General features: G+C 43.1%; 1 protein-coding gene across 1 annotated transcript in view; it reads right to left on the bottom strand.

Moving 5' to 3' along the window:
- Positions 1–408: 408 nt before the first annotated feature.
- CUNH16orf89 (chromosome unknown C16orf89 homolog) overlaps positions 409–27,113 on the bottom strand; it is a 124,791-nt gene continuing 98,086 nt past the window's right edge. Inside the window, exons 6-8 of the mRNA XM_073645746.1 lie at positions 15,193–15,297; positions 1,809–1,871; positions 409–527 (exon numbers count right to left, since the gene is read on the bottom strand). Of these exons, the coding sequence (XP_073501847.1) occupies positions 451–527; positions 1,809–1,871; positions 15,193–15,297 (245 nt within the window). The 3' untranslated portion in view covers positions 409–450. The remainder of the gene's footprint in view (positions 528–1,808; positions 1,872–15,192; positions 15,298–27,113) is intronic.

The following is a 27,113-nucleotide window of genomic DNA, read 5'->3' as shown; positions in this document are numbered from 1 at the left end:
CTTTTAACCATTCATTGGGGGCTTTATATATAAGCCCTCTAACAATATGTACAACCCTAATTCCAAAAAGATTTGGACGCTGTGTAAAATGTAAAGTAAAAATGATATGGAAATCTCTTACAGCCATAGCTTATTACACTGTAGAACATAGAGCAGATATCAAAAGTTGAAAGTCAGACACTTTTCCATTTCATTTGAAAACATGAACGCCAACATTTTTGGAATTGGGGTTGTATTTAAATTTTTCTTCATACCCTACATACTTCTTATTCTATATCTGTAAGGCTTTCAGCCAAATTAAATGAAATTCTGGTGGTAATAACGTAGTCTGAATACTATAGGTTCTTATATTATGCTGATTTATTCCTGGAGGATGCAATGAAGCTAACATTTTCACACTTTTATTTAAATGCATTACTTTATTTTATAACGTTTTATTACAATATTAAGTTAGATGAATGTAGAGGAATACAAAAACCCTCCGAGAGCTCCTACTGCCACTGCTGTCTTGTGGCTCAGACATACATCTGTGGGCAAACAGAAAACATACTATGTTGTACAATTCAGAACACAATGTAACAGGTATTAGTCTCACAAATACATAAAACAATAGACTGGGTTTTATCCATTATAGGCCAAACACTTCTATGTGGATAAACCTTTACATATAAAGGTTACCTGGTTTGGTGGTAGTTTGAAAGATACTTTTTGGGGATATATGAAGTTCTAGTGTATACAGAATATTTGTTTATTCAGAGCCTTATGAAGAATGAAGACAGAGTACACCCATGTCTGATATATTCTTCCTAATAGGCGATGCTGTATGCCTTCAGAAATGTTAGGGCCTCTCATCTTCCATGGGTGCAGTATTACGACTGTACACAGCTTTGTGGTTGTATGAAGTAATAATATAATACAGGTATAAGCCCTTAAAATAACTGGCTAATATAAACATACAGTAGCCAATTTATTAAAGAATCTACAGTACAATGATATTTAAAAGGGATGTCTCTTTTCAAATATTAATGCTTCAGAGGCTCAGAAACGTGCAAAAAATCAGAGGTGTTATCTTCCCATAGTCAAGTGCTACCTCTCGCCGCTGCTCTTGTTGATTGTATGCAGGTTGCAGAAGTGATGTGATATTGACAGTTATGTGAGCAATCAATGTACTTAAAGAACCTCTCCCATCAATGTTTGTATCCTCTTAATACATTGCAATCATCATATTATACAGCACTGTGAGCTTACAATTGCTCATTTTGCCTTTCTGCCCAGTAAATTCTTCTCTTTTCTTTAAGTAAAAACAGCAAATCTCTTTTTGCTGCATGAGTCATCCCCCTCTTCAACTCCTGACGCAGCTGCTCCCTCCTCCCCTCTGGCATGAAATTTTGCAGTGACTTATGACTCATGCAGGGAAAAGTTACTTTCTTTTTTTACATAGAGGAGAAAAATTAACTGGATAGAAAGGCAAAATGAGCAATTGTAAGAAAGCAGTGCTATATAATATGATAACTGCAATATATTAAGAGGATAAAAATTTTGATTGGAGGACTTCTTCAATGGCACTGCCGATGTAGATGGTATAAGACACTGAGCTCAGTGATTGGCTGCTGCACCGTCCACATGGCATCACCCCTGCAGTTTGTACACAGTCATTGGAGCAGTAGCAAGAGGCGGCACTGGACTCTGGGAGGGAGAGTAACATCTCAGCTTTTCATTTTATTTTTTTTTTGCCTTCAGAGCTTGTTGAGCAATAATCTTTGAAAGAGGATAACCCCCTTTTAAGCGTTTTTTCTTTTGTACCTTACCTAAAAACATTCTCTCTCTTCTTTTAACCCTTTTGGGTGAATGATTTTCATCTGCAGCATTCTCTGAAATAAAATTAAAACCGTGTCCTAGGGTGAATGTTAAATAATACAATACATGAACCTCCATTCATATAGCCTTTTATGCATTTACTGGTGTTTCTCTTACTCATAAAAACAGAATTTCTTTCTATGCAAAGAATCATTAACACATGCAGGTTACAGACATTACACAAATTGCCAGAAGAGCCAAAAGAAGGGGTATGCTAGAGAAGTGAAATTTACTTGGCATGGGGTCAGTGGAGAGATTGGGGGTGTTTGATACATTTGATCTTAAAAATCTTCTCATGTGGCTATATGAATGCCTGTATTTCCCAATGAAATTACATATTTCCCATGAATGTATAAATATTTCTCTAAAACTCTATGAAAAAATGTTGTTATCCCAAAGGTAAAAATAACAGGTTGATTCCATCACCTTGTGAAAAGGGTGTGCTTAAAGGGAATCTGTCACCAGAAATAACGCTGTTAAGCTGCAGATATGCGATTAGTCTGCAGGTTAATAGCGTTATTAGGCTGCCCGGCGCCTGCACGCAGCCAAATGCAGTGGAGAGAAAATTAACTTTATTCTCCCCGCCAGCATTCGCTTTCAGTCACCACTCTGAGGAGGGTGGAACGCGTTGAGGCAGGATTTAAGTATGTGAGGCAGGACTTACTCATGTGATCCAAACAGTGATTAATGAGAAGGAATTCCTGTGTATACATGAGATACTGTAGTATCACACAAAAGGAGTAGTGATATCACTGTATACCTGAAAAGTGCCCTCTATTAAGCTGTGACAGGCTAGGAACAGTGACTTATATCTTTATGGGTGGAACATTATGTAAATGAGAGTGACATGGAGTTGTATTGTGCTGGATGGGCAGGGTGTAATATCTCTAGTAGTGTGATTTGAGGAAAGTACAAGAGTAGAGATGAGCGTTGTTCAACTCGAACTGTTCGCCAATCTCAAATTCGAGCTGTTTTGGGCGGTGTTCGAGCCGTTCGGCGAACACGAACAATTTGAGAAAAATTCGGCTGTTCGAGGTTATGTTCGATAACTGTTCGTGCACCAAAATCATAACTGGATTTTTTCTCAGTAATGATGAAAATTAATGTTAATACGCAGTTTGAGTGTACAGCGGGGTGGGGGGAGGGGCAGGGGATGGATCTCTGCAGGAACAATGAAGATCTCCATTTTTTTTTTCTCTTTCCCGCATTTACAGTGGGGAGGTGCAATCTGTCAGCCTATCAGCAGCGCACACACGGAGCGAAGTGCTTTTTTTCACACAAGCAAGGGCATGTGTCATTGGCAGTGTATGTCACATGTCCTTGCCCTATAAGACCAAGCCATTTTCCCCGTCGCCACCATTTTCTCACTGCTGCAGCTGCGTGTTAGACGGCACCGCTGTTGCTGTGTGCGCTATACCTTGTTAATTTCAAGCCAATTTTCGCACAAATCTACAGATAGCTTGGGAGTAGGGAATAGTTGTGATTGCAGTCCTTTTAAGGACTAGGTTACAGCATTTCCTACGACTTTTATCAGGCAGGTCTGTGCTCTTAAATAGATAGATTGTGGGAGTAAAGACTAATTGTAATTGGAGTCCTTTTCAGGACTAGGTTACATCAGTTCCTATCAGTTTTTGCCAGGCAGGTCTGTGCCAGTGCTGTGCAAGTTTTTTTCACAGCATTTGGCTGAATCTAGCAAAGCTAATCCTTTTTGGCCTATTGCAGAGTGTGTTAGTCAGTGGAGTAGCCTATCTGTGTTGCAAGATATACCACCTGTGTATAGAATACCAATTTTTTTACTGCACCTAGTGAAGTAAAATCTTTTGGGCATAGCATCATTCTATTAGTCCATCTATACTGACCTCCATCAGGTTGCAAACTGTATATATTTTTTTCTTCATCTACCTCTGAAAAAATATTGGGCTTCTAGCTGTGTGTGGGACTTGTTCTATTAATCCATTTATACAGACCTCCATCAGGTTGCAAACTGAATATATTTTTTTCTGCATCTACCTCTGAAAAAATATTTGGCCTTCTAGCTGTGTGTGGGACTTGTTCTATTAGTCCATCTATACTGACCTCCATAAGGTTGCAAACTGAATATAATTTTTTTCTGCATCTACCTCTGAAAAAATATTTGGCCTTCTAGCTGTGTGTGGGACTTGTTCTATTAGTCCATCTATACTGACCTCCATAAGGTTGCAAACTGAATATAATTTTTTTCTGCATCTACCTCTGAAAAAATATTTGGCCTTCTAGCTGTGTGTGGGACTTGTTCTATTAGTCCATCTATACTGACCTCCATAAGGTTGCAAACTGAATATAATTTTTTTCTGCATCTACCTCTGAAAAAATATTTGGCCTTCTAGCTGTGTGTGGGACTTGTTCTATTAGTCCATCTATACTGACCTCCATCAGGTTGCAAATTGAATATAATTTTTTTCTGCATCTAGCTCTGAAAAAATATTGGGCTTCTAGCTGTGTGTGGGACTTGTTGTACTAGTCCATCTATACTGACCTCCATCAGGTTGCAAACTGCATATATTTTTTTCTTCATCTACCTCTGAAAAAATATTGGGCTTCTAGCTGTGTGTGGGACTTGTTCTATTAATCCATCTATACAGACCTCCATCAGGTTGCAAACTGAATATATTTTTTTCTGCATCTACCTCTGAAAAAATATTGGGCTTCTAGCTGTGTGTGGGACTTGTTCTATTAATCCATCTATACAGACCTCCATCAGGTTGCAAACTGAATATATTTTTTTCTGCATCTACCTCTGAAAAAATATTGGGCTTCTAGCTGTGTGTGGGACTTGTTGTATTAGTCCATCTATACTGACCTCCATAAGGTTGCAAACTGAATATAATTTTTTTCTGCATCTACCTCTGAAAAAATATTTGGCCTTCTAGCTGTGTGTGGGACTTGTTCTATTAGTCCATCTATACTGACCTCCATAAGGTTGCAAACTGAATATAATTTTTTTCTGCATCTACCTCTGAAAAAATATTTGGCCTTCTAGCTGTGTGTGGGACTTGTTCTATTAGTCCATCTATACTGACCTCCATAAGGTTGCAAACTGAATATAATTTTTTTCTGCATCTACCTCTGAAAAAATATTTGGCCTTCTAGCTGTGTGTGGGACTTGTTCTATTAGTCCATCTATAGTGACCTCCATAAGGTTGCAAACTGAATATAATTTTTTTCTGCATCTACCTCTGAAAAAATATTTGGCCTTCTAGCTGTGTGTGGGACTTGTTCTATAAGTCCATCTATACTGACCTCCATAAGGTTGCAAACTGAATATAATTTTTTTCTGCATCTACCTCTGAAAAAATATTTGGCCTTCTAGCTGTGTGTGGGACTTGTTCTATTAGTCCATCTATACTGACCTCCATGAGGTTGCAAACTGAATATAATTTTTTTCTGCATCTACCTCTGAAAAAATATTTGGCCTTCTAGCTGTGTGTGGGACTTGTTCTATTAGTCCATCTATACTGACCTCCATAAGGTTGCAAACTGAATATAATTTTTTTCTGCATCTACCTCTGAAAAAATATTTGGCCTTCTAGCTGTGTGTGGGACTTGTTCTATTAGTCCATCTATACTGACCTCCATAAGGTTGCAAACTGAATATAATTTTTTTCTGCATCTACCTCTGAAAAAATATTTGGCCTTCTAGCTGTGTGTGGGACTTGTTCTATTAGTCCATCTATACTGACCTCCATAAGGTTGCAAACTGAATATAATTTTTTTCTGCATCTACCTCTGAAAAAATATTGGGCTTCTAGCTGTGTGTGGGACTTGTTCCATTAATCCATCTATACAGACCTCCATCAGGTTGCAAACTGAATATATTTTTTTCTGCATCTACCTCTGAAAAAATATTGGGCTTCTAGCTGTGTGTGGGACTTGTTGTATTAGTCCATCTATACAGACCTCCATCAGGTTGCAAATTGAATATAATTTTTTTCTGCATCTAACCCAGCCAATAGTTTTGGCCTAATACCACAGTTTGGCCACTCAGCTCTGCTCGGTTCCCATCCATTGTTTTTTTGTGCAAACAACTCCAGAGTTGTGAATTAGTTAACCACCAAAATGAGTGGAAAAAGGCCTGCTGCTGGTGGAAAGGGGAATAGGCGTGTTGGGAAGGGGAAAAAAGGTTGTGTCCGTGGGGTAGGTGTTAAAGCAACAGTAACATCTGCAGAAGAAAGACCATCTTCCAGCCAAACTAAAATGTCTACTTCTTTTAGCGGACAATGTGATAAGATCCCTTTCTTATGGCCACGCCAATCGCTACAAATTCCAGATGAGGCACAAAAACAGCAGGTGCTTCAACGGATATCAAGTGCTCCTTTAAGTGGGCTCTCCTCCACATCAACTTCAACATCACAAATACTCCAGTCCTCAAAGGTGTCACCCCAATCGCACTTGCTTCCTCACAGCTCCCAAATCTCCAGTTGCCCGTCTGAGTATGAGGTAGAACAGATGGTTGAGTCTGCAGAGCTGTTTACTCATACTATAGCCTGGGAATCAGAGGTCTACTCCAGCGCTTCTGTGAATCCAGACGAGGAAATGATCTGCACTGATGCCCAGAATCTTTATGAGTCGGATCCAGGACCAGACGCAGAAGGTTCTGACCATAATGTAGACCCTCATTCCCAAACTGTAACTCCTGTTGGTGGAGACAATGAGGAAGACGATGATAAGACTCAAATACCTGATTGGAGCGATAACTTTAGTTTTTTGTCAGGGCAGGAACAGGTTGGCTCTGAGGACGACGGGTGTGATAACACACAGGGTGATGATGATGAGGTTGGAGATCCCACTTACTGTCAACCCACAGTCAGCCAAGAGATGAGGTCAGCAGAGGAGGTGGAGGAAGATGCTAGTGACGACGAGGTCAGGTTGCGCCTTCCTGGACAAAGACGTAGTACTGGTAGCACGTCAACAACTGCATCCTCAAACACAACTCTGCCTCTCACCACAAGTCGTGGTGGCTCTTCAGGTCGCATGGGTACTAAGCCTTGCATAGCCTGGGCATTTTTTCAGATCGATAAAGATGACCCAACTCGTGTTATCTGTAACATTTGTCAGCAAAAGCTAAGTAGAGGCCAAAAAATACATAGTTTGAGTACTTCATGCATGAACCGGCACATGGACATGAAGCATAAGTTGCAGTGGGAAGCTCAGTGTGCTACAATGCGGCCTAGCCGGCCGGGCCAACCACCGTCTGCCATATCTTGTGCATCCGCGGCCTCTTCATCCTCTGTGACTGGGGGGACAGCAGTCACACCTGTTTTGGGGCGCAGACCTGCCACCTCTTTACCCGCAACAGCCAGCGTGATTGGCAGGTCATCATTTTCTTTGGAGGTGGTAACACCAGCTGGTGTTGAGCGCTGTCCGACATCGATAGCACCACCTTTGGATCAAGGCAACCTAACATGTCCGCCTGCATCTTCCTCACAGACCGGCAGTTTGCCGGGGACACCCTTATCAACCCCGTCTAAGCACAATAGCCAGCCCTCAGTCCCTCAGATGTGGACAAGTAAAATACCATTTCCTCCTAGCCATGAGAAAGCTAAGAGGTTGAATTTCACCATCTGCAAGCTCTTGGCTACAGAAATGCTGCCTTTCCGCCTGGTGGACACAGAGGATTTTCGAGACCTTATGTCCGTCGCAGTGCCCCAGTACCAGATGCCCAGTCGGCACTACTTCTCAAAGAAAGGTGTGCCTGCGCTCCACCAGCATGTTGCACACAACATCACCGCTTCTTTGAGAAACTCTGTGTGTGACAGGGTGCATTTCACCACAGACACTTGGACGAGTAGGCATGGACAGGGGCGTTACATGTCGCTGACTGGGCACTGGGTAACTATGGTGACAGCAGGACAAGGGGCTGCTGTCCAAGACTTGCCGTCCCCACGAGTTGTGCGTCAATCCTCTTTATGTCAAAGTTCCTCCACTGCTTCTGCCTCCTCAACCTCCTCTCGGTCTTCCACCTGCACCCAAAGCCTGTCTGGTCATGCCACAAGCTTTCTAACTGTGCAGAAGGGATCCTGCACACCTCCTTACTATGCTGGCAGTAGGGCTCAACGTCATCAGGCGGATTTTACATTGAAATGTCTGGGAAATGTGAGTCACACAGCTGAGGAGTTGTGGTCAGCTCTGGAGAACCATTTTCATGAATGGTTGTCTCCACTGGACCTGAAACCAGGGAAGGCCGTGTGCGACAATGCTGCAAACCTGGGTGCGGCCCTTCGCCGGGGCAATGTCACACACGTGCCTTGTATGGCTCACGTGTTGAACCTGGTTGTCCAGCAATTTTTAGCCCACTATCCCAGACTAGATGGCCTTCTGCAGAGGACACGGTCGCTGTGTGCTCACTTCCGCCGTTCGCATCCCGCAGCTCAGCGACTTACATCTCTACAGAAGTCGTTGGGCCTGCCACTTCACCGGCTAAAATGCGATGTGCCTACCCAGTGGAATTCAACTCTGCACATGTTGCAGCGACTGTGGCAGCACCGACAAGCCCTGGTGCAATACGTTCTGACGTATAGCCAGGGCCAACGAGATTCAGAGGTGGGGCAAATCATGCTGGAGGAGTGGTCTCAGATCAGGGACCTATGCACCCTTCTGCACAGTTTTGAAATGGCGACGAAGATGTTTAGTGCTGACGATGCCATTATCAGCATGACTATTCCGGTGATTTACATGCTGGAGCACATGTTAAACAGAATTCGGAGTCAGGTGGTGGCACAAGAGGAGGTGGAGGAAGTAGAGGAGGAGGAGTTGTATGCGGAAGGGCTAACATCTGCAAGGTCCAGACGGTCGGCAGCACCAAGGCGGCAGGCATGTGAGGGTGGGGGAGATGGTTTTACCAGGGCGCATGGTAGCAGCCAAACTAGTGAGGAAGGTGCAGGAGCCCAGGAAGAAGTGGAGGACGCACTGATGGAAGACTCATCAGATGAGGGAGACCTTGATCACATTTCTGTTGTGCGAGGTTGGGGGGAGAGGACAGAGGAAGGAAGCATGATTGTTACCTCGCCACCAACACAACAGGGACTTGGTGCTCCTGGATGCGCAACACACATGAGTGCCTTCTTGCTGCACTACCTGCAACATGACCCTCGAATTGTGAGAATTAGAAATAATCCTGACTACTGGGTTGCCACACTGTTAGATCCCCGGTACAAAAGTAAATTTGCAGAAATTATTCCTGCCATAGAAAGGGATGCACGCATGCAGGAGTATCAGCAGAGACTGTTTCAGAATCTTACATGTGCTTTTCCACAAAATACCAGTGGTGCACGTAGTGAATCTCACAGTTCCAACTTGCCAACCGTGGGACCGTCAAGTGTTCAGCACTCAAACCATAACAGAACCACAGTATCTGCTGGTAACATCAATTTTGCGGAATCATTTCACCACTTTTTTAGCCCATCCTTTGCAAGGCCACAGGAGACAAGAAGTCTGACACATAGTCAACGCCTAGAGACGATGGTACAGGAGTATCTCCAAGTAAACATTGAAGCCACGACTGTGTCACTGGACCCTTGCTCTTTTTGGGCTTCCAATCTGGATAAATGGCCGGAGCTAGCCACTTACGCCTTGGAGATCTTGTCATGCCCCGCAGCCAGCGTTCTGTCTGAACGTGTGTTCAGCGCTGCTGGTGGTGTGCTGACAGATAAGCGCACGCGGCTCTCCACTGATAATGTAGACAGACTCACGTTCATAAAGATGAACAAATCATGGATCCGAAACGACTTTTCTACCCCTGTGTCATCCTGGGGAGAGTAAAAGCTTGATGATTGGTTAAAATCACCCTACCAACCGTTTTAAGCTTTCAAATTACTAATCATGTTTATCTGTATCTTGGCTGGAAAATAATTTGGACTTTGTAGCAGTGTGCAGCACTGATTCTATTAGGCCATCTATAATAAGCTCCACCAGATTTAAAATTACTAATCATGTTTATCTGTATCTTGACTGGAAAATAATTTGGGCTTTGTAGCAGTGTGCAGCACTGATCCTATTAGGCCATCTATACTAAAGCTTCACCAGATTTAAAATTAATAATAATTTTTAGCTGCATCTAGCCCGGAAAATAATTTTGGAGCTCCGAGATGCGCAAGACACATAAGTGCCTTCTTGCTGCACTACCTGCAGCATGACCCTCATATTGTCAGAATTCGAAGTAATCATGACTACTGGGTTGCCACACTCTTAGATCCCCCAAACTTTTCGATCAACCTTTTCATTTTAATAAAGACCAAAAAAATGGTCATTTTTGAAATTATAAGCATTAGCAGGTTGTTAGAAACTGAAATCAAACAGTTTTCAACTCAAAACTTTATTCTAGGTGATGTTACATTTTAACATAGGACCCCTTGTTCGAAAGGAGCTTCTGAACTCTCTCGTCCATTGAATTTGTCAGGTTTTGGATGGTTTCTGCTTCAATTGTTTTGCATGAGGACAGAATACCCTCCTAGAGCTGTTGCTTAGATGTGAACTGCCTCCCGCCATCATAGACACTCCTTTTAATGATGCTCCAAAGGTTCTGAATGGGGTAGAGGTCAGGGGAGCATGGGGGTCACACCATAAGTTTGTCCCCTTTTATGCCCATATCAGCCAGAGATGCAGATGTTTTATGTGCAGCATGAGATGGTGCATTATCATGCAGAAAAATGATCTTGCTGTGAAATACACGGTTCTTCTTCTTGAACCATGGCAGGAAGTGCTGTTTGAGAAAATCCACATACATTATGGAGTTCATCTTTAGCGCCTTCAGGGATCCTAAAGGGGCCAACAATCTCTCTCCCCATGATTCCAGCCCAAAACATTACTCCACCTCCTCCTTGTTGGCGCTGTAGCCGTGTTTGCGTGGGGTGTCCATCAACCAGCCATCCTCCACTCCATCCATCTGGACCATCGAGCGCTGCACGGCACTCATCCGTGAACAAAACAGTTTTGAAATCAGTCTTCATGTAATGTTTGGCCCACTGGAGCCGTTTCTGCTTGTGTGAAGTGGATAGAGGAGGTCGACAGGATGGCGTATGCACAGCTGCAAACCTCTGAAGGACCCTGCATCTTGTTGTTCGGGGGACGTTGGAGGCACAAGCAGCTTCAAAAACTTGTCTGCTGCTATGACAAGGCTTTTTTGCCGCTGCTCTTTCAACCTGACGTAATTGCCTGTAGGAAAGAGTCCTCAATTTGCCCTTATCAGCACGCACACGTGTGTACTGTGAATCAGCTACATACTTCTTGATTGCCAAGACACTTCATCCTGATCATCGCACAATGTTGATTGCAGTCATGCCTTGACCTAAACACTCCACAATTTGTTGCTTCTCAGCAGACGACACATCCTTTTTCTTTCCCATTTTGGCAGAAAATGTAGGCTGCTTAATAATGTGAGACAGCCTTCTTAAGTAGTCTTGCCTTTCATTGGACACAGCTGCCAAACTAATTAGCACAGGTGTCTGCAATTGCTTACAGTGATATAAAGAGCCCTGACACACATCACCATCAATGAGTTTAACTGACAAACAAACAAATTCTTCCCTTATCACTCCTAAACACTTTTTGCATAATAATTTGGAACGCAGTGTACATGTGCTTTTCCACAAAACACCAGTGGTTCACGTAGTGAATCTTACAGTTCTAACTTGCCAACCGTGGTCTGTATGGAGTTGTTCAATAAAGGGCCCAAAATTAAGATAACATAGATGGGAGAGGTCTCTATGAATAGGAATTCCTAAGTATTTGATACCCTGTGAGGGCCAGGCAAAGGGAAAGTTGGACTGGATGGAATCCTATATGGATTTGGGGAGGGAGACATCGAGGGCCTCAGACTTCGCTGCATTGATTTTAAAATTTGACCATGTAACAAAGTGATCTATTTCAGCCATAACAGCATGGATGGATATATGTGATTGAGTGATATATACTAGGACATCATCAGCAAATAGAGAGCACTTGTACTCGGTGCCTCCCACCTCAATCCACCTAATATTGGGGTTATGGCGAATTGATGAGAGCAGGTGCTCCGTCACTAGGATGTATAAGAGAGGGGACAGAGGACATCCCTGCCTTGTCCCATTGGTGATTGTGAAAGGTGATGAAAATGTTCTGACGCACCCCCTGGGCCTTGGGACACCCGGAGCCGGACCCTTTTTGGTGGATGCTGGTGGTTGTAGTCTTCGTGGCGGCGACCCGGTTCCGTGGCTCAGGGTGGTCAAACCAGTGGCGGAACTATTTATGTGGTTTTGATGTTTAAATGTCCGACTACGCCACCCGTGGATTGCAGTCAGAGTGAACCGCCGCTACAGGGCAGACCGCTGAGGCTGGTGTTGTGGGTGCAGCAGAGCGTAGCATAACTCCCCACGGGAGGAGTATAGCCTCAGGGCAGTGTATGCGGAGGATGGGGGTGATGGTGCAGGGCAGCAGCAGTAACGACACGGAGTCAGTGATGCAGTTCAGGGCCTTTACTCACAGTTCTTATTATCCAGACCACGTCTGCAGGTAACGGCTGCCCACGTCGTACTGTGCTCACCAGGTGAGGGGCTCAGACAACTCCCAGATAACTTTGGAGCGCTTCACAGGACCCCCTTTGTGTGTCCTTTGTCTGGCCTTTCTTACCAACACTTCTGTCCGGCTGCCTCGGGCCTCCTCTTGGTAAACTTGGCGCCAGTTTCCCTGACCCTATGTGGTGCCTTCCTGGCGGGTGTAGCGAGGGGCTGCGCCACATAAAATGTCAGAGCCTCCGGTTTCTAGCTGAGGGTCGTTTCCTGCCTTCAATAGTTCGGGGACCGGTCTCCCCCTTTGGCCTGACCCCTCCACGCAGGTGGATTCGGGCGTGCGGTGGCGACTCGCCCGTCCGCACCCCTGGGATCCCTTCATTCCTCGTTCCTGGAGCCTTCTCCGCTCCTCTTCCTTCCTTCTCCCTCTTGCAGGCCTGGGCCTCTGTTACTAGGCCCACCTCCGGAGCAGAGCTCATGCAGAGCCCCTGCTCCCTGCCACTTCTGCTCAGACTTCTCTTCACTGAACTAAGATGGTGCCCACCTTTTATACTCCCTTCTCAATGCACCCAGGAACTGCTTCCTCCCTGCTCCTGCGCTACAGGGTTCCCCTTCCTCAGTGTTCCCTCCCCCCACTCCAGCCAGGGACAGGGACTGTCGTGCCCATCTCAGGGGCATATTGGTCGCCCTGCCCCACGGCAATGTGGTGTAATGCATGCAGGTGTCGGGTCCTGATCCACACTCCATCCTTACCTGAGAGTGAGATATCACACCTCTGGGTGAGGTGCAATACCTCTGTAGCAACCGAGCCCTCAGGGTGCTACAGTTCCATTTATCTTCAGCCTAGGTGACGTATTGTGATACAGGGCCGTGATTTTGGCTATAAAAGGGTCCCCTAGACCCCTACCCCAAGCTTTTTAAGAGAATCATATATTGCGTGCCAGGAGACTCTATGGAATGCTTTCTCAGCATCCAACGAGAGTATCTACTTACAAATTTTTAACTGCATCTAGCCCAGGAAATACTTTGTGCCTAGTAGCAGTGTCTGCTAGTCAGCGGATTATCCCGGCTGTTAAGCAAGCTACACCACCTGTAGTTTGGACACTTAATTTTTTCAAAGGAAATGCTTCGGGACCACGGGATACTCAGTGAAGAGCATCAGGAGGCACCCCAAGGCATAGGGGCTGGGACTGGCAGTAGGATGCCTTGCGGTGGACAGCCGAGCTCGATCCTTATAAAAGCTTTTTAACTGCAGCAGCTTTAGTGGACGCTACTGGAGCTGGAATTACGCGGCTGCTGGCATGAGACTTGCCCTCCAATAGATCCTTGTAAATGGATTTAAAGTGTATTCATTCAAATTAGAGAGACAATTTAAATTAAAAAACTTAGAGCTGCCTCCACCACAGGGGGGCTCGCTCGACCCACCAGCGGACAGGCACCAGTATTGGGAGAGGGGGGCTGGCCGTCAGGGTTCACCGCGGCTCTGGCACAAACCCGGCGACGCGGAGGTGGCACGGGCAGGAGCGGACTGAACGTGTCGGCTTCTCACTTTTTGGATTTTAGAAGGGCATGACATGCCTATATCTGTGTCTCCCCCTCCTTTTACTCCTCCACCTCTTTTCTTTTCTCATGACTATATGTACTTGTCACTTTTCCATGTGTTAGTTATGTCTTCTGAGCAGTTTGTCAGCTTTTGGACACCTTTGAAGGTGTTTTCTATGTGTTTCTATGTGTTTTTGTTTGCCTGCCATTGGTTTTAACGGTGTTCGAAGGTGTTCGACGAACAGTTCGACGAACAGTTCGGCGAACACACGGGTGTTCGACGAACCGAACCGAACTCGAACACTACGGGGGTGGCTCAACACTATACAAGAGTACAGTGCAATACTGCTATATGATAATTAGAAGATCCCTAATGTTGAGGTTGGGGTTGACTCTACTAATTTTTAGGGCAGAATGAAATATTGGTAATAAATTCTGGACGTATATTGGTGTTAAACTGGACACCTATCTACTTGAGGAGATCAATTTCTGCCCATATACCAAGGATACAATACAGATATATAAGGCTACGTTCACACATTCAGTATTTGGTCAGTATTGTACATCAGTATTTGTAGCCAAAACCAGGAGTGGGTGATAAATACAGAAGTGGTGACGTGTTTCTATTATAACTTTTCTCTGATTGTTCCATTCCTGGTTGTGGCTTACAAATACTGAGATAAAAATTTCACTAAATACTGAACGTGTGAACGTGGCTTTAGATAGTTATTTAGCAGTCACTCCCCAACAGAGAAATATAGCTAGTTCCCTTATTGAGAATTAGAAGTAATCCATTTCTATATATATTATACACACTATATGTATTAAATACTGTATTTATATAATGAATCATGATGAAAGTTTTGTATAATATCACAATCCATTTACAAATGCTGCCTATATGAGTTATATTTCTAAGATTGTATTTCTAGCTATTTACAGTGACGGCAGGTGTTTGTGTTTATGCCAAACTATTTCAATGAGGAGACGGGATCACCTAATTGGTTGACACAATCAGTGTGACATTGACTTATAATTTTAAAAATATAATTATAGAGGTTACTGATTAAATTGTAAGACTGATCATTTCCAAATAACTCGGTGATTATACATTTGCTCTAAAAATTAGCTGAAAAGAATCCGGCTTCACAAGGAAATTTTTGCAATAAAAGATAATTGTTACTGGAATGGAATTGCTAGACTAAGTAACATAATGAAACATATGGATGAACAATTTGTATATGCAGAGAGCTGAAATGACAGCCATAAATCTTACCTATATTACCAAAACAGCCAATGATCGGATGTTGCCAGCTGATAATTTTATTCATCCATTCTAGCTTGTAAAAGTCTGAATACCCACATAAACCGCACAGCATGACTGCAAGACAAACCAGTAAATTGTCTGAAAACGTAAAATATTTCTGCAGTGAAGTGATTGTGCTTTTATTTTTTGAAATTTCATGCAAATCTGAACTACAGTCCCAGGTAAAAATATATGATAGAAGAACCCAAAGTTTTTCCCTCTGGTGTTATTCATGCCATTTTTTTGGCGTAAAGACTTATAAAATGAGTTGAGGGCCTGACGGACATAATATGAACCTCCACCAGGAGATGCAGTCTATCTGTAGGTTGTGTGTATTGCTTACTGCCCAGAATAGGGTTAGACTCCAGGAAATGATACTGCCATGCTGCACCCCACTGTAGAAGACCAGTGTGCTTTCCGGAAGCAATATGGCAACTGGAATCTGCATTACAATATTTTGGTAAATTAGTTAGAAATGTCTGTAAGAAAGAAAATAGATCAGTTGTATTATGCCGGTTATGTTAGACAAGTGTTTTTTTTAACCAGCATTCTCCAAAATCTAGTCTGTGGTTTCCCAGGGCACAGCAGCAGTAAAACCTGGAAATTTAACAGTATGAGACCCCACATAACCCTCTATATACAGAATGAGCCCCCACATAGCCTCTCTATACACAATATGAGTCCCCATATAGCCCCTGTATACAGTATGAGCCCATACATAGCCTCCTAAATACAGTATAAGCCCCACATAGCCACTGATATATAGTATGAGTTTCAACATAGCCTCTCTGTATACAATGAGCCCCCATATAGCCTCTCTATATGCAGTGTGAGCCCCTACATAGCCCCCCATATACAGTATGAACCCCCACATAGCCTCCTATATATAATTACAGAAGTTGAAAAAGTCTCAGATCCATCAAGTTCAACCTTTCTCCACCAATTATATATTCTCTTGTCAATAGCATCCAGCCCTTTTTTAAAACCTAGTATACTGTCTGCCATTACTACCTCTTGTGGTTGGCATTCCAGAGTCTGACAGCTCTAACTTTAAAGAATCCTTTCCTATTTAGCTGCCAGAACTATACAGTATAAGACCCCCAAATAACACTCTGTATACATAATGAACCCCCACATAGCCTTTCTATATACCATATGAGCCCTCACATAGCCCCGTATATACAGTATGAGCCCCACATAGCCTCTGATATACAATATGAGCCCAACATAGCCTTTCTATTTACCATATGAGCCCCATTAAGCCTCCTATATACATTAGGAGCGCTCATATTGCCTCCTAAATACGGTATGAGCCCCCACATAGCCTCCTGTATACAATATGAGCCCTTACATACCTACCTATACACATGAAAATATCCCATATACATATGAAAAAAATGGTTGGTGGAAGAAGGAGCTGGCGACTGCGTCCTCCACCAATGTATTCACCACTGTCTGCATCCTGAGGATGCAGATAGCAGTGACAGCGGGTCGTGGTGGTGGATAAATGGCGGGCGAGGGAATGGTGCGGCCCATGGACCACTGTTTCAGCCCTTCGGCTGTCTCAGAACACCCAGAGGACCAGATTTAGCCCGCTGGCCGCAGTTTGCCCCTCACTGCTATAAACATTTATGTGAAATGTTTGGCAGGGTGCTAATACTGAGTAGGGTACATTATGGACATTTAAATAGGTCTATCTGCTACCAGCAACTAACTGCAAACTAAAAAAACAGGTTCTGCCAATGACCATAAAAAGTGAAAAGAAGTAAAATATATTTGTTACATTGATTACATGACATGATTAAAAATGGATCCTACGAGGCAAAGATGGCATACACCGAAGAAGAGGGAGGAGGGGAAATGCCAAGTACAGTGTCAATGGAGATGTGAATTAAGCAGCAAGACTGTAGCATAACAGTGCACCAATAAAATAGGTAACCAGAGTCCAAAAAATTAACATAATGCACGTCACTCACATAGTAAGAAATATGGTAGACACATATCCATACCACCCTCTCCACCTGGGAGTCCTCTAACTTCTATTTGGATGGTATGTATTATATTAACTTCTTGAACTGCAGTTACCCATATAATTGGTGCAATATTATGCTGTGTATAATATATTCAGTGTATATAAACAACATCTTTTTTTTAACTGTTTCTAGTTTGGGATTTGGTGCCTTTAGCCCCATAGACATTGTGTTGGGCATTTTCCCTCTTACTCTCTCCTGCTGTATATGCCATCCTTGATCTATGTGATCCATTTTAAATCTTGTCATTGTAATTAATAAAACATATATTTTTACATTGTATGACTTTTGGTGGTTGTTGGGCCGACATGTTTTCTAGTTTGTAATTGAATTTCAAATTTGCATTGCCAGTTAATTTACATTGTAGATTTTCTGTGCAGAGTGCATGAGACTTTGAGAAATCTCAATAAATCACAATGCTGCTATTATAATATGCCGCAAATGTTCTGCATACAAATTCCCTGCGCATCTACCCCTTGGAAACATATATGGATAACAGTTTTATTAAGGATGCTTGGACCCTACACAAAGCTTCTATAAAGGAGCAATGGGAGATGGAGCTGCCCAGAAGTGAAAAGTGTATTATACACTGGAGCAATGGTGACAATAGACAATTATTTTTATAAAATTTGAGTGTTTGCGCTAGTTTGAGGCAGCCATACTAGAATAGAAACATCATGAACAGAACATTAAATAGGCTGTCCACTACTTTATCATTGATGACCAATCCTTTGGATAGGTCACCAATGACTGATCCATCAGGGTCCGACACCCAGCACCCCTGACGATCAGCTGTTCTCGGTGTCTGCGGTAGCCGTGGCTAGTACTGCTCAATTGCAAAGCTGCTCAATCTTCTGATAGTGGCCGTGGTAGAGTACTGCATATCTGCCTCCTATTGATTTGAATTGGATAGGTCATCAATGATAAAGTAGTGGATAACCTCTTTAACCCCTTTCTGACGTGAGGGGTAATAATACATCCATGTGCCTTAATAACAGGTACGTATTATTACACCTCGGCGATCGCGCCCGCACAGAAGCGGTGTCAGCTGATTCTGACAGCTGACACCCGGCACTCTGTGCCAGGAGTGGTCCCGCACCGCTCCCGGCACACTTAACCCCGAAATGCTGCAATCGAAGTCGATTGCAGCATTTTGAGAGCAGGCTGACACACAAAAAACGGTGCTGTATCATCATACCGCCATACAAAAAATGGAATAAAACGCGATCAAAATCATTAATGTAAATAAAAATGGTCCCGCTGAAAACGTCATCTTGTCCCGCAAAAAACAAGCTGCTATACAGCTCCAAAAGCCAAAAAATAAAAAAGTTATAGCTCTCAGAATAAAGCGATGCAAAAAAAAAATATTTTTTCTATAAAGTAGTTTTTCTTGTGTAAAAGCGCCAAAACATAAAAAAATATATAAATGTGGTACCGCTGTAAACGTACTGACCTGAAGAATAAAGCTACCTTATCAATTTTACCACACACGGAATGGCATAAATAAAATAATTCCTGAATTGCTGATTTTTGTTTATTCTGCCTTCCAAAAATTGGAATAGAAACCGATCAAAAAATGTCACATGTCCGAAAATGGTACCAATAAAAACATCAACTTATCCCGCAAAAAACAAGCCGTCACATGACTGTCTGCCAAAATATGGAAAAATTATAGCTCTCAAAATATGGCGATGCAAAAACTAGTCTTTGCAAAAAAAAAAAGCTTCTTTTAGTGTGTGACAGCTGTCAATCATAAAAACCCGATATAAATCTGGTATCTCTGTAATCGCACCGACCCGAAGAATAGAGTCGTCTAATCAATTATACCCCACGAGGAACGGCGTAAAAAGTAAACTCTAGGATTAGAGTTACGGTTAGGATTAGGGTTGTGTTGGGGTTATGTTTGGGTTAGGGTTGTGTTAAAGTTAGAGTTGTGTTAGGGTTACGGTTAGGAGAAGGATTAGAGCAGTATTAGTGTTGGGGTTAGGGCTGTGTTAGGGCAGTGTTGGGGTTGGGATTTTTTCAAAGGTAAAGAAAAAAAATGACGATATGGCGACTAGTGTTGAGCGCAAGTGCTCTCTACTTGAGTTTGCATCGGGTGCTTGGGTATGTGACTCGCCCCCTGGGCCGTGGGGCACTAGGAACCGGGCCTTCTGGTGTACGGTGCTGATGGGGGTAGTAGTGGCAACCCGATCTCGTGGCTCAGGGTGGTCAGACCAAATTCTGGCAGTCTATTTATCAGTGTTTTGAATGTCCGACTACGCCACCCGTGGATTGCGGTCAGGGATAACTGCCGCTGCGAGGCAGACCGCTGAGGCTGGTGTTGGTGTGCAGCACAGGGATAGGATAACTCCCCACGGGAAGAGTGTAGCCTCAGGGCAGTGTAGGTGGATGCTGGGGGTGATGGTGCAGGCGCAGCAAAGATCACACTGAGTCCAATGGTGCAGTCCAGGGTTTTTACTCACAGTTGTTATCCAAGTCACTTCTGTCAGCAATGACTGCACAAGCCGTGCTGCGTCCACCAGGTGAGGAGCTCGGTCAATCCCCAGGCAAATAAGGAGTATGGCACAGGACCCCCTTCTGTCCTTTCTCTGGCTTCTCGTGCCCCACCAGTGACCAAACTTCTGTCCAGCTACCGCGGACCGTGTTGGGTAAGCGTTGGCCTCCGCTTCCCACTATCCTATATCGCGCCTTCCTAGCAGGTTTGGCGGGGGGTCGCACCAATAAATGATCACGACCTCCGGTTCTTGGCTGAGGGATGATTTACCTCCACCAACTTGGGAATCCGGTACCCTTCCACAGCCTGACCCTTCACCCGATATAACGCGGGTTTGCAACGGTTGCTATCCGTTCTGCTCTCTTAGGGTCCCTTCAGCCTTCTTGTTTCTGGAGCCTTTCTACTCCTCTGTCTCTTCTCCTTCCTTCCTTCTCATTCTTCTCTTTTCCTCTCTGGCCCCGGCCTTCTCTCTAGGCCTGCCTCGTGGAGCTGAGCTCAGGGTGAGCCTTGGCTCCCTGTCTGCTCTGACTGAACTGAACTCTGAACTGGACTTCTCCCCTTGACTAAGATGGCTCCCACCTTTTATCTGCTTCTCTGTCTCTGAGCTCAGGTGACCTGCACCCAATGAGCTCCTTCCTGTGCTCCAGAAACCGTCCCCTACTGCTCCTACATCACTGGGTTCTCTCCCCCCTCCCCACTCCAGCCAGGGACATGGTCAGTTGTGCTTGCATAAATGGGAGCACCGCCGAGCTGTCCCCCGGAAATGGGGTGAGTGTGTGTATGCAGCTAACTGAGCCCTGGTCCACACTCCATCCTTACCTGGGAGTGGAATATCACACCTCTGGTTGAGGTGCAATACCCCTGTGGCAACCGAGCCCTCGGGGCGTCACATATGCACCGAGAATCGCGGGTGCTGGAGTGACATGCTCAAGTTCTTCGCCCCATATGTTTTGCAGCTGTTATACAGCCAAAAAAACACTGGGGATTGTCTGCCATGCACGAGCGATCCCCGCATGTTTTTTTTTGGGGTGTCTAACAACCGTGAAACATGTGGGACGGGGACTCAAGCATGTCACTCGAGCACTCGTGAGACTTGGTGCATACCCGAGTACCCGATGCAAACTCAAGTAGCGAGCACTTGCGCTCAAGACTAATGACACCTTATTCAATATGATGACCTAATGTTATCAAATTCTGTGTCGTACCTTTGGATTCAAAATGTTCACTATACCCCATGATAAAATCCTTGAGGGGTCTAGTTTCCAAAATGGGGTCACTTGTGGGGGGTTTCCACTGTTTAGGCGCATCAGGGCTTCTCCAAATGCGACATGGCGTCCGCTCTCGATTCCAGCCAATTTTGGATTAAAAAAATCACACAGTGCTCCTTCCCTTCTGAACTCTGCCGTGCGCCCAAACAGTGTTTTTTCCCCACATATGGGGTATCATATACATATACATACGGCGTTCTCAGGAGAAATTGCACAACAATATTTGGGGTCCATTTTCTCCTCTTACCCTTGTGAAAATAAAAAAATTTGGTCCTAAAAGATCATTTTGTGGAAAAAGTTAGATTTTTTTTATTTTCACGGCTCTACATTATAAACTTCTGTGAAACACCTGGGAATGCTCACCACACATCTAGATAAGTTCCTTGAAGGGTCTAGTTTCCAAAATGGGGTTACTTGTAGAGAATTTCCACTGTTTAGGTACATCAGGGGCTCCCCAAACGCGACATGGCATCTGCTAATTATTCAAGCAAATTAGGCTTACTCAGGAGAAATTGCACAACAAATGGACTGGTGCAATTTCTCCTGTTACTCTTAGGAAAATGCAAAATTTGAGCCTGAAAAACATTTTTGTGGGAAAAATGTGAAAATCTTATTTTTACAGCTCAATGTTATAAACTTCTGTGAAGCACCTGGGGTTTCAGGGTGTTCACCACACATCTAGACAAGTTCCCCTAGTTTCCAAAATGGTGTCACTTGTGGGGGGTTTCCACTGTTTAGGCACATCAGGGGCTCCCCAAATGCGACATGACGTCCGCTAATTATTTAAGCAAATTTTACATTCAAAAAGTCCCTTTTGAACCCTGCCGTGCGCCCAAACAGTGGTTTTCCCCCACATATGGGGTACTGGCGTGCTGAGGAGAAATTGCACAACAAATATTGTGGTCCATTTTTTCCTGTTACTATTGTGAAAATAAAAAAATTTGGGTCTAAATTAAATTTTTTGTGAAAAAAGTTAAAAGTTCATTGTTTTCTTCCACATTCCAAAAATTCCTGTGAAGCACCTGAAGGGTTAATAAACTTCTTGAATGTGGTTTTGAGCACTTTGAGGGGTGCAGTTTTTAGAATGGTGTCACTTTTTGGTATTTTCTGTCATATAGACCCTTTCAAAGTCACTTCAAATGTGATGTGGTCCCTAAAGAAATGGTTTCATAAATTTTGTTGAAAAAATGAGAAATCGCTGGTCAACTTTTAACCCTTATAACTCCCCAACAAAAAAAAATTTGATTCTAAAATTGTGCTGATGTAAAGTAGACATGTGGGAAATGTTATTTACTAACTATTTTTGTGACACATCTCTCTGATTTAAGGGCATAAGAATTCAAAGTTTGAAAATTGCAAAATTTTCCAAAAATTCACAAAATTTCCGATTTTTTTCACAAAGTAATGCAAGTCATATAGAAGAAATTTTACCACTATCATGAAGTACAATATGTCATGAAAAAACAGTCTCAGAATCAGTGGGATCCGTTGAAGTGTTCCAGAATTATTGCCTCATAAAGTGACACTGGTCAGAGTTGTAAAAATTGGCCTGGTCATTAACATGCAAACAGCCTTCTGGGGTAAAGGGGTTAAATGACAGAAAAAAAGCGTTTTATTTTATAAGATTACAACAAAAAGTTCAATTTCATCAAGAAATCAATATTAATGATAGCTGGCAAACGCTAAAATTTATATTTATCAAATAAATTGACATACTTCTTTTGAGGCCTCATTCAAACGTCCATTTTTCTTTTTAAGGCAATCTGTCAACAGATTTTTGCTATGTAATCTGAGCACAGCATGAGGTAGGAGTTAAAATAAATAATTTAAGATGTGTCACTTATCAGGCTGTGTGATGTTGTTTACTTAAATGAAGGTTTCATCACTAGGACATTATCATTGCTGTGACTAGCTGCCTCCTGCCAAGTTGTCTGACCACGCCACCTACTCAGATAAGCAGTTCACTGTCAATAGACAATGTACACAGAGAGCTGTGGTGGGGGCAACTTTCTCAGCTCTCCTGAATGATACATCTAAGAACTCTGATTGTGTCACAACTGCTCCACCTAGTAATCTAAGTTATACATCATTGGAATCAGGGTCTCTTTTCCTACATTATGCTGCTCTCAGATAAGGTAGCAAAAACTTGGTGACAGATTCTCTTTGAGTGTTCTATCCATGTTTTTTACAGATTGATCACATACCTACTAAAATCTATGGAGCTGTTCATGTGTCTGTGTTTTTTTGCAGACACAGTATCCGCAAAAAAATCAAGGAGACACTTTGTTTTAATTCGAGTCAAGGATTAAAATTACCCATACAAGTCTATTGATCTGTGGAAAGTCACTGATAGCACACTTTGACATTCGTGTTTAATCCATGTGTTGTCCACAATTAACATTGTAATGGATGAGAGAAGATTTGCAATGTATTTTTTTTTTTACTGATGAAATGCGGATAAAAAGAAAATCCGATCCAAAACACCGATGAAGATACAAATAGCTAAAGGTTTCCTATTAGAATACAGGTAGTCCCAGCCTTATGAACATCCAACTTATGTACGACCCCTAGTTCCGAATGTCAGATGTTCAAAAAAACAATAATAATAATATTCATCTCACCACCAAACTCTTCGCCTGCTCCGGTATTTTGTGTACGAGAGAAATCACCAATGTCTGAATGAGGCCTGAGTCTGACTTTTCAAAAAAATATCCTTTTTAGCAATTAGTATTTTGTACAATTCCATTTGTATAATGCCTATATGATACAGTGTTTATTGTACTCAATAGAAAATTTGAGATAATTGAGGCTTTGTATGGTATTATATTCTCACTGTATTCTCATTCTGTTGAATATTCTAGTAAATCACACAAAGTAGTCTTCATTTTTCTTCATACTTGTCTGTGATATCTTTTTCAAATCTTTGTCAACCAAAATCCTGGAATTGTTCATAAGGTCTTTCTCAAGGACACCTTGAAGACCTCGCTACATTTAGTAAAACAATTTCAGTACCTTTCTTATGGAAGGTTTTAAGATTTCACCTAATTTAAAGAAACCATTCTAGCACATCTTTCTTCTAATAAAACAGCACAGCCACATGTATTGCATATTGTAATCCTTTTGTCCAAGTGAGATTCTAAAGATAAAAGAGAACTGCTGAAAGAGACATAAAAAATACATAACCATAAATTGGAATAAGGGAAAAATCTTAAAAAGAAAAAAAAAAAAAGCTCAAGGTTTCTCTCTTTAGCACAAGGAGCTACATACATAGGAAGAACATGTATCTAGGCAGATTATAGAAATCAAATTTGATCTGTAATTACTATAATATTATCTATAAATATACTTACCTTGTAATGTCTTCACATCCTGTTCCATGCAGATGTGTCTGGATCCCAGAATTTCACCATATTGGGACACCCAAAGTGATGGGTGTCTCAATATTGAAACCGCTGGTGGTACCAGCCTCTTGCGCGGTACCACCAGCGGAACACCATCGCAAACACGCCGCACACACCACTGCCGGGATCAGCCGAATGATTCACTGACCGCCGCCATCTTTGTACAGGAGGAGCGCATGCGCAGTTTTAATGTGACCGCTGCTATCTGCATGCACAAAGATGGCGGCAGTCTGATTTACTGCGCAGGGAGAAAGCTCAAAAGAGAGAACACATGAGGGAAGAAGGCAGCATAGGGGTGGAGAGAGAGAGCAGACAACGGGGAGAGCACATGGGGTACACAGGTCAAAGAAGAGATCACATGAGGGGAGAGAGAAAGAGCACAGGGGGAGAGAAAGCTCAAACGGGACAGCACATGAGGGCAGAACACAGCACAGGAAAGAGAGAGACAGCAAACAAGGGGGATAGCACATAGGGTAGACAGGTCAAAGAAGAGAGCACAGACGGGAGAAGTCAGCACATGGGGGAAAGAGAGCGTGGATAGGTGGGTGAGCACATGGGGTGAGGGGGGGATTCTCAAAGCTGCAAAGCCTGCCCCCATTGTGACATTACCGCCCTACGATAGCATCGGATCTCCATCTAGTATAATATAAATGTCTACACAATCATGCTATTCATTCAATATGGCTAAACAAGAAAGATACAAAAGACTAAATCTTTCCTATTATTACACAAGCAATCCCGCTCTTATGAGCATCCAACTTACATTCGACCCTTAGTTGTAAGTTAAATAAAAAAACAAAAAAAGCTAATATACACCTCACCGCTGAGCTCTCCATCTACTGACTGTTCCTCTTCTTTCCAACATCATGCGCCTCATTCCCGGCCTCTTACTTTCGGCCAGGACATCTTACCACATCAGGGTTGGTGCTCTCTGAGCATCATAAAGTCACATTGTCATTGCAACTTTATGACGCACAGTGAGCTCCAGGGCGGTGTGGTCAACGATGGAAAAAAAAGACCAGATGGCAATTAGCAGACTGCCAAAGAGGTGAGTACTGGTTAAAAAAAAAGTGTAGCGCACGGCCAAGACTTCTTGCCATAACAAGGCCCTGGAAGTTATTGCACATTGACGTTGTGATCTTATGACGCACAGTAACATCTGTGGCCTGAATGCGGCCGGAAGAGACCGGCGATGCGGTAGGCAACAGTGGAAAGAAAAGGACCAGATGATGGCGAGCGGCAAGCAGCATGACGGTCAGAGTGGTCAGTGGTGAGGAGACTATAATTTTTTTTTCTTCCAAGTGCTGTTACAACTTACATACATATTCTGGTAATGACCAAACCTACAAACTCATGGACGACCTGTAGCCCCATAAACTTGATGGAGCCATTGTAAATTATAAAAATTCAACAAGTACAACTTTCAGTAACATTCTAGTCTTTATTTCTTCATAAGAAAATATTTAAAAACCTGTTCACTAGTGATGGGCGAGCACTAAAATGCTCGGGTGCTCGATGCTTGGGTCGACCACATTGGAATACTCGGGTGGTCGACCCGAGCAACGAGCCCAATGTAAGTCTATGGGGAAACGAGCATTTTTCAGGCGGCTCCCCTCGGCGGTCTGCAGATGGCCTAAAAATTGCCCAAATTGATGGGAACAGTGATCAAATGACTTGGGGACAGCATGGGGAAGACCAATGGAAGCATTTCTGACTCCCAGGTCACTTGTGTCAACAACGTTGTCAGAGGTATTACGCTGCTTTTACGGACTCACAATCAAACATGCAAAAAAGAAACCAAAATGGATTTTCCTGGGAAATATGTTAAGGAACATCCTTTCCAGGGTAATTACTTGTATATAAAGCAAAATAAATAACCAAAAACTAAAATGCTCCTCCACACCTTGGGCTATGTTCACATGTAGCGTTTTTGATGCGTTTTTGCACTTTTGCATTCTTTTCAACCATGACAAATGCATTCACAAGGAAATGTAATTTTAACATTTTACAACCTTATCTGGCCATGTGGTGTGTGAGATGTCATCAGAAACATCGTGTTTCATTTATGAAGGAGGGACTCTGAAAGTCACAAAGCCTATTTTTATAGGGCCATCAGGCGGCCTTTATTATTCTTAAAGGGCCATGAGTCAGCCCTCACTATTCTTAGAGAGCCATCAGCTGGCTATGTTTTATTGTTCCCATTACTAAAGAGTTGGTCTCCTATACTGTTATTGCGTATGCAGTGAGTGACAGGGCTGTCCAAAATTAGAATGCACCCAATACCCCTTTGAAGAGACTTAGAGGAGGGCCTCCTGAAAACAATGTTCCCATTATTAGGAAGTGGGTCTCCCATAATGTTTGCCTATGCAGTGAATGCAAGGGTTGCCAAAAATTTGGAGGCACTCCAATGCCCCTTGGAAGAGACGTAGAGGAGGGCCTCATAAAAAAATGTTCACATTAGAAAGGAGCAGGTCTCCTATACTTGTAACGCCCATGCACTAAGTGTATGGGCTGACAAATATTTACCCCTGGGGGGTATACATGAACATACTGCATAATTTATTTTTTTTACGGGCATCATAAACACCCTTTAAAAAAATTATGTGGGTGTTGCATCACGGACCACGGTCACCCTGGTGATATGGTGGTGGAGGGTGAGGAGGACAAGAGCAAATAGTCAAAATCAGGAAACGTA

The sequence above is a fragment of the Phyllobates terribilis genome, unplaced genomic scaffold (assembly GCF_046119375.1).
Source record: "Phyllobates terribilis strain yellow unplaced genomic scaffold, ASM4611937v1 Scaffold_9__5_contigs__length_417890890, whole genome shotgun sequence".
Classification (NCBI taxonomy): Eukaryota; Metazoa; Chordata; class Amphibia; order Anura; family Dendrobatidae; genus Phyllobates; species Phyllobates terribilis.
The sequence above is the reverse complement of the archived record's forward strand: the minus strand, read 5'-3'. Positions and strand labels throughout refer to the sequence as shown.